Source organism: Narcine bancroftii, chromosome 8 (genome assembly GCF_036971445.1).
Source record: "Narcine bancroftii isolate sNarBan1 chromosome 8, sNarBan1.hap1, whole genome shotgun sequence".
Lineage (NCBI taxonomy): Eukaryota > Metazoa > Chordata > Chondrichthyes > Torpediniformes > Narcinidae > Narcine > Narcine bancroftii.
Window position 1 is genome coordinate 137016502 of NC_091476.1, and position 12531 is coordinate 137029032.

Here is a 12531-nt window from a genome sequence, read left to right on the forward strand (position 1 = left end):
CTCTGTCTCCCTTCCCCACCCCCTTCCCTTCCTTCTCCTATCAGAGATCTATCTTTCTTGGTCCTCTGCCCTCTCCCCATCATTTCTCTTCTACTTTCCCACCTACGTTCACCTATAACCTCTTGCCTGTTGGCCTGTGTTCCTTCTCCTTCCCTCCCCACCCCCACATTTTTATTCAAGCATCTGTCTAATTCTTGGAATGCCTGGAGAAGGCCTCTGTCCTGGAACGTCGACTGTCTTTTACTTCCTATGGATGCACAGTGGTCAGAGCATTCCTGTAGAACTTCAAGTATCTGCAGCACTATGGGAGGCACCTCCACCCTACAGATTGCAACATCACATCATCTTTTCTTGAACAGATACACTTTTAATACTGGTTGTCCCATTGATGTTCCTAACTAAATTTCTAAATAACAAATTTCATTTTTAACATGGTAGAAGCCGAGTCTGGCCATTGAAATCCATGCACCCAATTAACCTACAACCCTGTATGTTTTGGAGGGTGGAAGGAAATCCAGAACACCTGGAGAAACCCCACGCAGGTCACAAGGAGAAGATACAAACTCTTTTCTGCAGCACCAGACTCAAACCTGGTTTACTGGCGCTTTAATAGCGTCATGCTAACCCTGCCAATATCAGGAATGATGCATTCCTCTCTTATATTCTTGAAAGATAAAAGCATGTTTTGCCTTCATGGAGTTCATTGATCCAAATTGTGCTCAACACATTAATAGCTGAGATCCCGCCATGATTGACTGTGCGTTTCCTTGACTTTACAAAGGGCTGTTGAAGAAGCAATGAGTGGAAAATTCCTGAATGACAGTTTTTCATTGCCTTGTCCGCCGGGGTTGGAGATCTCAGACCAGGAATGGAATTATATGACTCCCAACACGCTCAAGGTAACATTTATCACAGTACAGACCCCATTCTACACCTGTTTATGGATTCACACCATTAAACTTCATTAAAGGAATTGTTCTGTCCAACAAAATGTCATCCTTTGGCAATTACCAGTAGAGTCAGTTCTGTATTCTGTATCTTATCTCTTAACGTTTGGGGTGGAGCAGTCAGCCTATGTGCTCTTCATGAGTACTCTTGTCTAGGAAGCATTTTGCTCAGCATGCATTGTGCATCACACTCTAGACCAATTTTCATGGATATTTGGTCACAAACCAGTTACTTCTGTTGATGGTACCCGTGTTATTTAAGATGTTTAGACATTTCCTGTAATAATAGAACATTACAGCACAAAACAAGCCCATTGTCCTAAAATGTAGCACAAACCTATATAAAACTACTCCGTAACCATCTCAACCACATACCCATATCCCCCTATTTTTCTTACATCCATGTGCCTATCTAAGACTTATGTAAATGTCCTATTGTATCAGCCTCCGCCACCACTCCCAGCAATGCATTTCAGGCACCTTGCACTCTCTGTGTAAAACCAAAATTTAACTTTGACGTCTCCCTAAACTCACCCCACTTTGTAAAAAATAGAAGGAAAAGATTTTGATTTCCTCCACAGCAACTGTTGAAAAGTCAGAAGTATGCCAGTTAACGTGCATGCAACAAGCTTCCTGAAACACCTAATAACATTATAATTGGTTTTAGTGAGGTTAATCAAGGGAAAAATATGAGTCAGGACACCTAAAAGTTCTCCCACTCTTCTCCCAGGGCCGTAGGGGGAGGATTGGATCTCAGTCAACATCGCATATGATGACCCCAAGCAAATTTGCCATTGCAAGTCTCCATAATGGCGTGATTCTCGCTCAGTCCTGCATTAGCGAGTCAGATTGTACTTCTATGAAAGGAGCTTGAAGTCACATCATTCATTCGTTGACCTATTGGAATGATCCTGGTTTGACTTTTATGGGCTTGTCCATTCCCCAACCAAATGGGCATATTTCACACACAAACTCAGTGACAGGTCTGCATATCACTAGGAAATGATCTTTGACACTATAAATTAGTTATCGATCCCATGGATGACAAGAGTATTCTACTGGAGTAATTCCCATGGTAATTATCTTTTTCCAGAGTATTTTTTCAGCCATCATTGATGGATAAGTATTGTGCCAGCAAGTGGCTGTTACTGGGTAAGCACCCCAGGATCTGGACCATTGATCCAGAGATTCGGGTTCAAGCCCCCATCCTGCCCTGAGCAATATAAATTCAAGTCATTAAATAAAATCCAGACTAAAAATCTGGTGCTGCCATCAAATTATATAGTTAATTTCAATAAAAACTGAAAATTCTGGAAGTGTTCAGCAGCTATGGAGACAGAATTAAAGGTGAATGCTTCAGGTCAATAACCTCTCATCTGATGATGAGCTAGGGTTGTTGCCAAGGGGTGGCATCCGCGGGAATTCCCCCCCCCCCAAAATGAGGTGCTGTTCCCCCCCCCTTACGATTGTGGCCATTCCTGCCTTCAGACCTACCCCACTCCCTCCCGCGTCAGTAACATCTAGGTTGATGACTCTTCATCCACCCCTGGCCCCGTCACTAGTGTGTGACAAGCTTGATGCAATGAAAAGTGCACCCCCTTGTCCCTCATTGGATGGATATCCTCAACAACAGGTAGGTTCCTGCTAGCACCCCCCCACCCCCACTGCCCCCCGCTGTTGACAGGATTCTGTCAGCACCACACCCCCCTCCCCAGAGGCAGGTTGGTCCCTAACCCCCTCTAACTCGCTAATGCCCCCCTCTAACATACGTTCTGGCATGGACCCTGTGATGCACTAAGTGCTTTGAGCATCTCCAGTGGTTTCCTTTCATATTGGGTTCACTCATGTCATGAAGGGAGGAAGGCTGGGCGATGGAGTTTGTTAATACCGTAAGGGTGCCCACTGGTAGGCATGGACAATGGGCCAAATGGACTGTTTCCCTGTTCCATGGTGTTTATACAGAAAAGGTGCCTATTGGTAGGCGTGGATATTAGGCCAAATGGCCTGCTTCCCAGTTCCATGATTCCATGATACACTGTCCATCCATATGGAACTCTAGGGCCACCTAACCCTAACCCTTCATGGCTAACCCACAATAGCCTCCTCAGTTTTGGGGCAAATACTGTGGAAAGTATGCTGACTATTTGCATCGCAGACTGGTTTGGTTATTTGAGTACCCAGAAAGTTGCAGAAGGTAGCCAGGTCAATCACAGGCTCAGACCTCCCATCCAATAAGCCAGGCAACATCATAAATGACCCTCATCACCCTGGGCACATACAGAGTGTGTTTGTATGTTTGTAACTTCAGAACTACTGTTGCAGGAAACAATGTCCATGATCCCCAGTAATGCTGCTCATATATGCAGGCGTGAGACCTGCAGCTTAGCCTTATGTGGAACAATGGGTAAATTATTCGATTAGCAATCCAGAGGTTCAAATTCCAGCACAAGCTTGAGAGTTGAGATTCAATTAATTTTGGAATTAAACCAAAAAATTACTAAACTGTCCTAAAATGTATTTTAGGTCCCTATTGTCACTAAGGGAACAACATCCATAGCTGGTCTGCTTTATGTAATTCCAGATCCAACATAGTGTGGTTGGCTCTGAAGTGGTCTCTAAATTGACCTCCAAAATCACAGTTCAATGGCAATGAGATGAAAAAGAAAGCCACAGGTCGTTCAGCTCAACCAATCAGTGTCACTTTTGTAGTGTCATAGAATCGCAGTGTCATTGTCCATTTTGATCATTGAGTTTGCTGACCATCAAGCACCAATTTGCATTCAACTTATTTGTATTTGGCCCACGCTCCCATCAACCTCGCCCAGCTTCTACCTATGCTCTGTGACACAGCAGCCAGTTAACCTGTCAACCACACCTTAACCCTAATCCACGCATCATTGGGTTGAGGGGGGAAACTAGAGCCGCATGAGGAAACTCACAAATTTCTAAAGCAATCCACAGATGTGAACTCAAGTCACCTTTATTTATCGTTCATACCATGCTGGCACAGTAAAGATGAGATAGGGTTTCTCCAGGACCATGGAGCATATTACATAAATATAAGTTAGAATAGAAGTTAAACAGATTGAAATATTAAATTATTAAGATGTATACAGTAAAAGTCCATGGTACATTATCCACATATGTTCTGGAAGTTCAGGAACCTGATGGCTTGGGGTAAACAGTGTTGCCTCATATGAACATAAGGGCCAAAGTGCTACAGTACTGCCTACCAGATGGCAGAAAGGAGAACAGTTTACATGAGGGGTATGTGGAGACCTTGACAATGTTTATTGGCTTTCACCTGCATTGAGTGTGGTAGATGATCTTCATGGTAGGAAGAGAGCCCCCACTGATCTTTTCTGCTGACTTCACTATCCTTTTGCAGTCAGAGATGGTATAGTTTCCAAACCAGGCAGTGACGTCATTACACAGGATGCTCTCAATACATCCTCTGTAGAATGTATTGAGGATGGAGGGTGGAAGATGAACTTTCCTCAGCCTTTCCAGGACATAGAGGCACTGCTGGGCTTTCTTGGCTATGGAACTGGTGTTAAGGGACCAGGTGAGGTTCTCCAGTGAGATTGAACCAGATCATTGGAGCTGAGGTGGGAGCTCAACCAGTGGGTCCTCTCTCACCTTGCACATGAGCAGTGCTTATCTTGTTTCCAGTGCCCCTACCTCACACCTACCTGGGATCCTTTCTAGACGGTTTGTGGCTTCTTGACATCTCGTATCTGCACTAATGTGGTTTCCCTAGATTCCGTCACAAAGATATTGCGGTGGTGAGGATGGGGTCTGTCCCAGATTTAAACAAGAAAATCTGCAGATTTTGGAGTTGAGTTCAGTACACAAACATCCATAGGAAGCAAAGGGTAACCAATGTTTTGGGCCTGGTCCCTTTGTCAAGTATTACTCCCAACACAAATCTGGGTATCAGCGGGGGGGTGGGGAGGTGGCGGAGGAAAATATCAAAATGAATCCATTGACAAACCAAGGGAAATGGGAAATAAGAAATAATACAATACAAAATGTTTTTATTCTCAGATGCTGCTGCTCCTGGGATGCTTTACCATTTTCTGGTCCATTTATTACACCCTGGAGGTTATTTTCTACCCCAGGAAGGACGTCAAGTTCAACTTGCTGTATAATAACTCTCCCCGGGGACCTTACCGAACCTTGTGTGAAGTGGAAGCAGATAAGCACGCATCTGAATCGATCCCATTGCAAAGTGAGGCTGGAGAGCAACAGCTATCAAACAACGAGGAAGGAAATCTGATTAAGATGAGGGAACTGAGCCCCAGTTACAATGCACAAAATGTTGCCTTAACTCTAACTGAGACTGGGCAAAGTGAAGGTCAGTTAATCCCAGATCGTCGAGACGAGCAGAAAGAGAACACCTCTTTACTTTGTTCATTTGACAATGAAACGACGTAACAAGCAATACATTTATGGTACAGATGAAAATAAAGCAGCATAAAATCTTTAGTGAGCTTTTAAACTGGCAACTGAACCCCTGAACCAACAAATTGGATCTGGACATTACCTGCCACAGTACTCTCTACTTGCCAATGACATCAGGTGAATTAGTACTAATAATTTAATAATGTAGAATTGTCCACACCGTGTCCTTATCTCTCAACTCTCTCTTTTTTCTCGCTCTCTCTCTTCTTTCCCCCCCCCCCCCCTTTCTTTGACCCCCCTCTCTTGCTTCTCCTCTGGCACTTCCCACATAACCTCTGTTCTTCCACCTCTTCACTCATACTTGTCCTTCCCACTGTCCCTGCATCACCTCCTCCCATCTCTCCTACCTCTCTGTCACTTCTCAATCCTGCCTCTCCTCATTCCTTTCCCTCCCCTTCCCCTCATTTTTTATCTCTCTCTCTATCTTTCACTTTCCCTTTTTCTTTCTCTCTCCCTCCTTGACTCAATCTCTCTTTCTCTCTATACCAGCAGCTTCCTGGGTTAAATATTCTGACATTCATATAATGGCTGGAGAATGATTGTATCCTGGGGGCACTATTGTGGCTTTTGCCACTTCTGTGTCTTTTGCTTCCCTCTCATTTGCCCTTAGGTAGGAGGCTTCTGAAGACTTGCAATTGACCTTAAAACTGGTTGGCATAGGAGAGTAGAAGATCCACAGAGACCTCATTCTGGCTCATTCCAAATGTTTGAGAGAATCAGCCAAGGACAAGTTTTGAACCCTGCCAGAAATGTAAGACAGGCGTCGTATTTACTTCCACATCTGGGGATATCTCAAAACTGCATATTGGCTGGTTATGAATTTGCAGAGGTTGTCCAGATATGTAAATGCAAGTCTCCTCTGGAGATGGTGCCGCAGTGGACCATGAAACTTAATCTTGAAAATCCTGCGTTCCTTCTCACTGTGATCAGCATTGAGAAGTTTATATTCGCTGCTAGACTTGTTATACACAAATGAGAAATGGATCATTTGAAACAGAACTTGCCAATGCAGGCACTGCTTCGTGATTCGGGCCCTGACGATCAATGTCAGTACAGTAATTCACTTTGTATCCTCTTAACCAAGAAGGAAACTGTTTAACATTACTGATCAGGCATGTCTAATTGAAATGTGGTTCCAAAATATCCTGTTCTGTGTCTGTACTTGAGATTAATGTTACTGGTACATTGATCCCAGTTAGAAGAATGGCACATATAATATGGTTTGGGTTCTAAATGGCAATTGTCAATGGGATCCCTCAGAAAACTCAGGTTGATTGTGCAGAAATTATCCTAATCCAATTGCTTTTGTCTTTTTCTTTCAAACAAAAAGGTAAATTAGCTTCAAAATAATCAGACAATGCAATAATTTCTAGGAGATATTCGGTTACTTTATTAGTATGGTATGACTCGTCTCTCTTGTCTATCCTCAGTAAGACAACCCACACCGAAACATTCAGATTGCAGTGAGAATTGTTCAGGGGCCATGGTAAATCTGCAATTAACTTTGACATAGTGATAGTCAGAATCAATGATTTGTATTTCCGTTGCTTTCAAAAATATGTCCTTGGAGCTTCCATAATATTTCTAGTTTCAGAATTGCATTCCATTCACTAGCTGATTTGGACTTTGGCATTATACAGGCGAACATCACTCTTTTATCACTGAACCAGACCAAACTAATGAGGACATGAAAATCTATTGGGGGAGGAGGATGAAGTTTCAAAGCAGCATGGTCATCTTTGCTAAGTCATGCTGAAAGTTTTTCTTTGGTTCTGACATAATCAGCCATTTTCTGCCAAAACTGTAAACGTTCCATCTGTGAAAGAACACCCTGATCCAACACAGCATCATTTGGGATTTCTGATCCAGATTTAAGGCAGTTGAGCCCCATCGAAAGTCAAGGAAACATCTGCACGGCCTGCTATTGAAACATGTCACACAGGCTGTGAACAACTGATTTAATTTTGAAGTGCAGTCATTGTTATACAATGTGCCACAGGGAAGTTACTTCAGGAAACTGTTGCATAAGGATGGAGTGAGCCTGGGAGGTTTATTCTCTCCATTCTCTAATGTATCTTCCAAGTTTCTGTTAGACTGGCCGTGAAATTTAGAGGCCAAGGGAGGGTGTTATTCAAATAACATATTTGATGCATTTACTTTATATACTCATATAAAAGTCAATGCCATGTCGAAGTTGACCCCTCCCCCTATTTTTGGCCCTGGCCGCCCGCCCATCAGAGCTCCTGATGCCTCAACCGCATTCTCTCACATTGGTCTTGGCTGCCTGTTCATTGGAGCTCCCGATGCCTTGACCACAGACTCTCGACTAGGCCCCAGCCGCCCACCTGTCGGTGCTCCTGATAGCTTGAGCGCAGACTTACCACCCGTTACCAGCTGGCCTCATGCCGATCAGAAATCTCCATGCCTCGATCGATGCAGCTACTTACCATAGTCTAAAGTGGTAAGTGTGTAATAATCGACCCTATAAATTTAACGTTAAAAATTTGTCTTTATAATTTGACTTTTACATAAGTATATACTGTTAATTTTTGGCCTGTCTTATTTTGATACATTATGGCATCTATTTTCTGATATGAGAAACTCCCTAGAGTTTTTGAGCTTTGTGATTTTTTTTTTAACCAGTTACCAGCACTGGCTGCTTTTATCCCCGTGGCTCTTGACATTCAGGGCCAATCAGATTGGACTTGCTTCTTGTTGCCATTGCCAGCGAAAGTTGGTAATTTGAAATATTCCAAGATTTCCGTATCAGCTGGCCCTCTGATGAATTGAGCAGCCCATGTTACAGAGCCTACATTTCTCTTTAAATTGCTAACTTCTTGAAAACTGGACTCATTGCTCTGTTACTCAGGGTTGCTTTTGTGAGTTTTTGTGAACCGAATTGTGAAAGTAATTGCAGTGTGTGCACCAGCTAAGCTGTTGCCTGTTGTTTTGCGGAACCAGATATCTGAATTGCAGAGTTCTTCAGGGGTTTAAATTTTAATCTGTTTGGATCCGGCGCTGCTGATAAAGAGTTTGTACATTCACCTGTGTGCTCTAGTTTCCTCCCACCTTTCAAAACATAGAGGGTTGCAGGTTAATTGGGGTTTTTGGGTGGCACGGGCTCATGGGCCAGAAGGGCCTGTATATGTCTAAATTACATTTTTTTTAAATTAAGTTTGTGCAATCAATTTATTGACATGAATGAATGTAAGTCATTAGTCTTTATGAATGCACTGATTAACATTTTCATGTAAAAATCCACTCCCCACATATATAGCTGAATTGTTAACCATTGCTTTATAATATAATAAAATACCACACAGAAGAAACTGTGTCAACCAGTGCACTATGAACAGGACATTAAAGAGACAGACAAAGGAGCTTTTTAATAGAGGAGGTGAGAATAGTCTTGGGTGCACTGAATATATGTTTTGCCATACTGATTTTGCACTGAGGTTGATATTGAATACAGGGCCTCCTGTTTTATGTTGAAGGCCAATTGATTGTGCTGCTCTCTCTTTGTATCATAGAGTGATATATTTGACTGTGGACAGTGCACTGGGTGATTTGATGGTCTGTCATTGAGGCCTGGGTGGATTTAACTGTAGGCATCTCTTCTTTTAGGCAGATGCACTTTTACTTTATTTGTGTGGGAAATGGAGGTTGTTGTCTTTATGGTCTGTCACCCATTATCATTTCTTGATAGTGAGCCACCCACTCAAAGCACTGAGCATTTGTGGTGAAGACATTCTCACCATGCCGTAAATTAAACCCTAGATGTCTTTGACCATGAGGCAGCAAAGAAAGAGCAATGTATTTTCCAAGTCGGAATGGCGCTTGTCCTGGCCAGTGAAATGAAACTGATTATGTTTGCTTGCTATTGCTGTCCTTGACCTACAAGTCAGTTGAAGTTGTGTGTTGACATTGCTGGAGAAGCCATGCTGAACTGCCGCAGCACATTTGGAGATGGTAATACTGCAGTTGCAAAGCCACAGGAATGAATAAGATGCTAATCAAGTTATAACAGTTCGAACAGTTCTGCATGCAAACAACGTACAAGTGACTCTCAATAAGATTTTTTTTTCATAGCACCCATAGAATCAGGATGTAGCCTGTACATAATTTTTATTTATTATTTCATTCAGGTAATCAGTAAATATTTCAAAATGACATCATGTGGTTGTCTAATCTGGCACTAAATGATCTCCATCTATCAATCACTACGCCATTGTGAAGCGGTAAGATCCAGAGATATTTTTTTTTAATTGCCAGAGAGAAAAACATGGAAATGTATAAAATACAGCAGGACGATCCATATTCAAGGTGAAAATGGATGGAATTTGTATGTAGGGGCACTAATAATATCAGATGGCACAGGGATGCCAAAGAATTCGAGACCGAGAGCAGCAAAGACTGCTTAAAATTATAGGAAGGCTGAGACTTCGACTTGTAGTCATAAAGATGGTTAAGAAATTAGTGCACTAACATAGAGAGTTTCACCCTGAAGATAACTTCATGCAGGCCTCAAGCCTGAAATGTTGATTATTTACCTTTATCTTTGCTGTATAAAGTACACTGTTTGACTTGCTGAGTTTCTCCAGCATCGTGTTTTTACTTCAACCAAGGTGTCTACAAACTTTCATGTTTTACTTCTTGCTTATCAATGGGAGCTACTTCACATATAAAATCACAAAAACAAATTCAAATTATTGAAACTAATAAATACAACAAATGAATTGGAACATATGGCTGGGCAGGTACTGTGTTGTAGTTATAGCATGTGGGAACTGGTGGATCTCATTGTGGTGCAAGGTGACCAGACCAGCAGCATGTGTTGGCTGCTGGGGGAAACATGGTTTAGGGTTGATGAACTGTCGTCTAAGCTCCAAACACTGCAGGGAGGGGGAGAGTTTTCCAGATGCATTATGCCAGGAGATAGTCATATCTCTTACCACTTTACATTGGCCAAATGTCAAGGTAGTGTGATTTCAGTATACAGCAGATTGAAGGATCCAGAGGATCCACAGCCTGACTCTGCGTGGGTTTCTTCCGGGGGCTCTGGTTTCTTCCCACCTTTCAAAACATACGGAGATTGCAAGTTAATTGGGGTATTTGGACGGCACGGACTTATGGGCCGGAAGGGCCTGTTACCATGATGTATGTCTAAATTAAATGTTTTAAAATTTTAATTTGTGCAATCAGTACATTGACCTGAGTGAATATGAGTCATGTTGAAACCATTCATAAAGACAATTAAATTTATGATGATCAATGAATGTAAGTCATTGCTTAACATTTTCATGTAAAAATCTGCTGCCCACATACATAGCTGAACCCTAACCCAACAGGCACCAGGTTCCTGTTCTCTATGTGGATCAGGGTGGGGACCGAAGAGAGGATGAGCAAACTGTCCAAAGCACCATGCACAGGGGGGCATTCAGCTGGAGAGAGAAAAGGGGAATATAGTAGTCATAGTTAGGGGAATAAACATAATTCTGTGCCTCAAGGGAGTCCCATAGCCTGCAATGTTCCTTGCCAGCAAATGATGTAACAAGGAGCTTCACTTTATTGCGAACATTGTGGCTCAATGCATGTTCAAAAAATGTTAAACTAAACAGGTCTGTTGTTTCAACTGAGTGATAATATCATCTGATAACTTAGAATCAAATTGTAAATACATCAAAATTATAATTGAAAACAACTGAGAATTTAACAGTGGGGGGATAAAAATATCTTTTACTATTTTTTTGACCACATTTTAATCCTGCTTAAAAATTACTTTTTACATACATATTGTATGTCTAAAACTTAACATGAGCATCCCACTCTGAGATTAATGTTAAGAAATCTATTTATTGAATAGCCAACAAAGTTTTGTGCAATCTCTGTCCTAGAGATGGTTGAGGTATGTAACATGCCTGGAGAAATGAGACCGTATTTGTTTATAACCTTGGCATAGGGCAGAAGCAACCAAGGTCATTGGGTGTACATTGGGGAGAGGCAGTCTTCACTTGTCTAGTAGATGTTATAGATAGGATCAGAAGATCACAAGACATAGGAGCAGAATATAGGCCAATTAGGCCATTGAGTCTGCTCTGCCATTCTATCATGATCTGATCCATCCTCCCATTCAACCCCACTCCCTACCCTTCTCCCCGTAACCCTTGATCCCCTTAATAATCAAATACCTGTCAGTGTCAGCCTTAAATATACCTAATAACCTCTCTTTGGCAGCTGCCTGTGGCAACAAGTTCCACAGACTAAAGAAATTTCTCTGCAACTCTTTTATCCTGAAGTTGTGCCCTCTTGTCCTAGACTCCCCTACCATGGGAAACAATCTTGCCATATCTGCTCTGTCCAGGTCTTTCAGCATTCAAAATGTCTTTTTGAATTTCTGTACAGTCCAAGAGCTTAATGTTCCTCAGGCGCTAATCCTAGGTTATCCCTTTGACTTAGTGGGAACTAACAGAATTCTTAAGAGCCACAGCATGTAGGTTGGAGTGGGAAATGGGAACTCCAACTACCATTCACTGCACGACCATACTTTTATCTGAAAAAATTATCAGGTTGACATTGACTCTTTCTTAACAGGGTAAGGGTGGGGGAAGGTACGTAGTTAAATTCAGTGCCAGCTTTTTGTTTCCAGAAAAGCTTTGGTAGGAAAACAGATAAAAGGTGCAAGCCTAAAATTTGTCATTTATATAAATTTTAAGATGTAGTGACTTGATTCTCTTGTACATCATAATGAATTATATTTATGATCTATGTTTGCTTGTTCCAGGAGATGTAGCAGGATATTATAGTTCAAGAAAGTGTTTTGCTGTGAGGTCTTCACAACTTTAAATTTTGTATATTGAGTTTCAGAAAGAAGCAAAGCTTCATCGCTTTGGTTCTGTGACATTACATGGTACTAGCCGTGATACTGTGACAGTAACAAAAGGCAATAAAGTTTTTATTTCAAGCAAAATTAATGCAGTATCTGATCTTTACACATCACCATAATCATTGGTTTACAAAGAAAATGTAAAATATGTATTGTGAGAGCAGCACAAGTATGTGGTTCTTCAGAATTTTTAAATTGTTTGTTACTAGTATTTCCCACACTGTCTCATGGTGGTTT

At 41.8% G+C, this 12531-nt stretch overlaps 1 protein-coding gene across 10 annotated transcripts in view; it reads left to right on the forward strand.

Annotated features, from left to right (window-relative positions):
* Positions 1 to 12531, forward strand: part of LOC138741221 (proprotein convertase subtilisin/kexin type 7-like) — a 212016-nt gene that overhangs the window by 183631 nt on the left and 15854 nt on the right. For 6 of the 10 annotated variants that reach the window (XM_069894960.1, XM_069894955.1, XM_069894958.1 and 3 more), the window contains exons 15-16: positions 782 to 899; positions 4995 to 12382. In XM_069894960.1, the coding sequence (XP_069751061.1) occupies positions 782 to 899; positions 4995 to 5384 (508 nt within the window). In that variant the 3' untranslated portion in view covers positions 5385 to 12382. Of the gene's footprint in view, positions 1 to 781; positions 900 to 4994; positions 12383 to 12531 lie in introns of those variants that run through there. The other 4 variants (XR_011343402.1, XR_011343403.1, XR_011343404.1 and 1 more) reach the window with 4 other exon arrangements.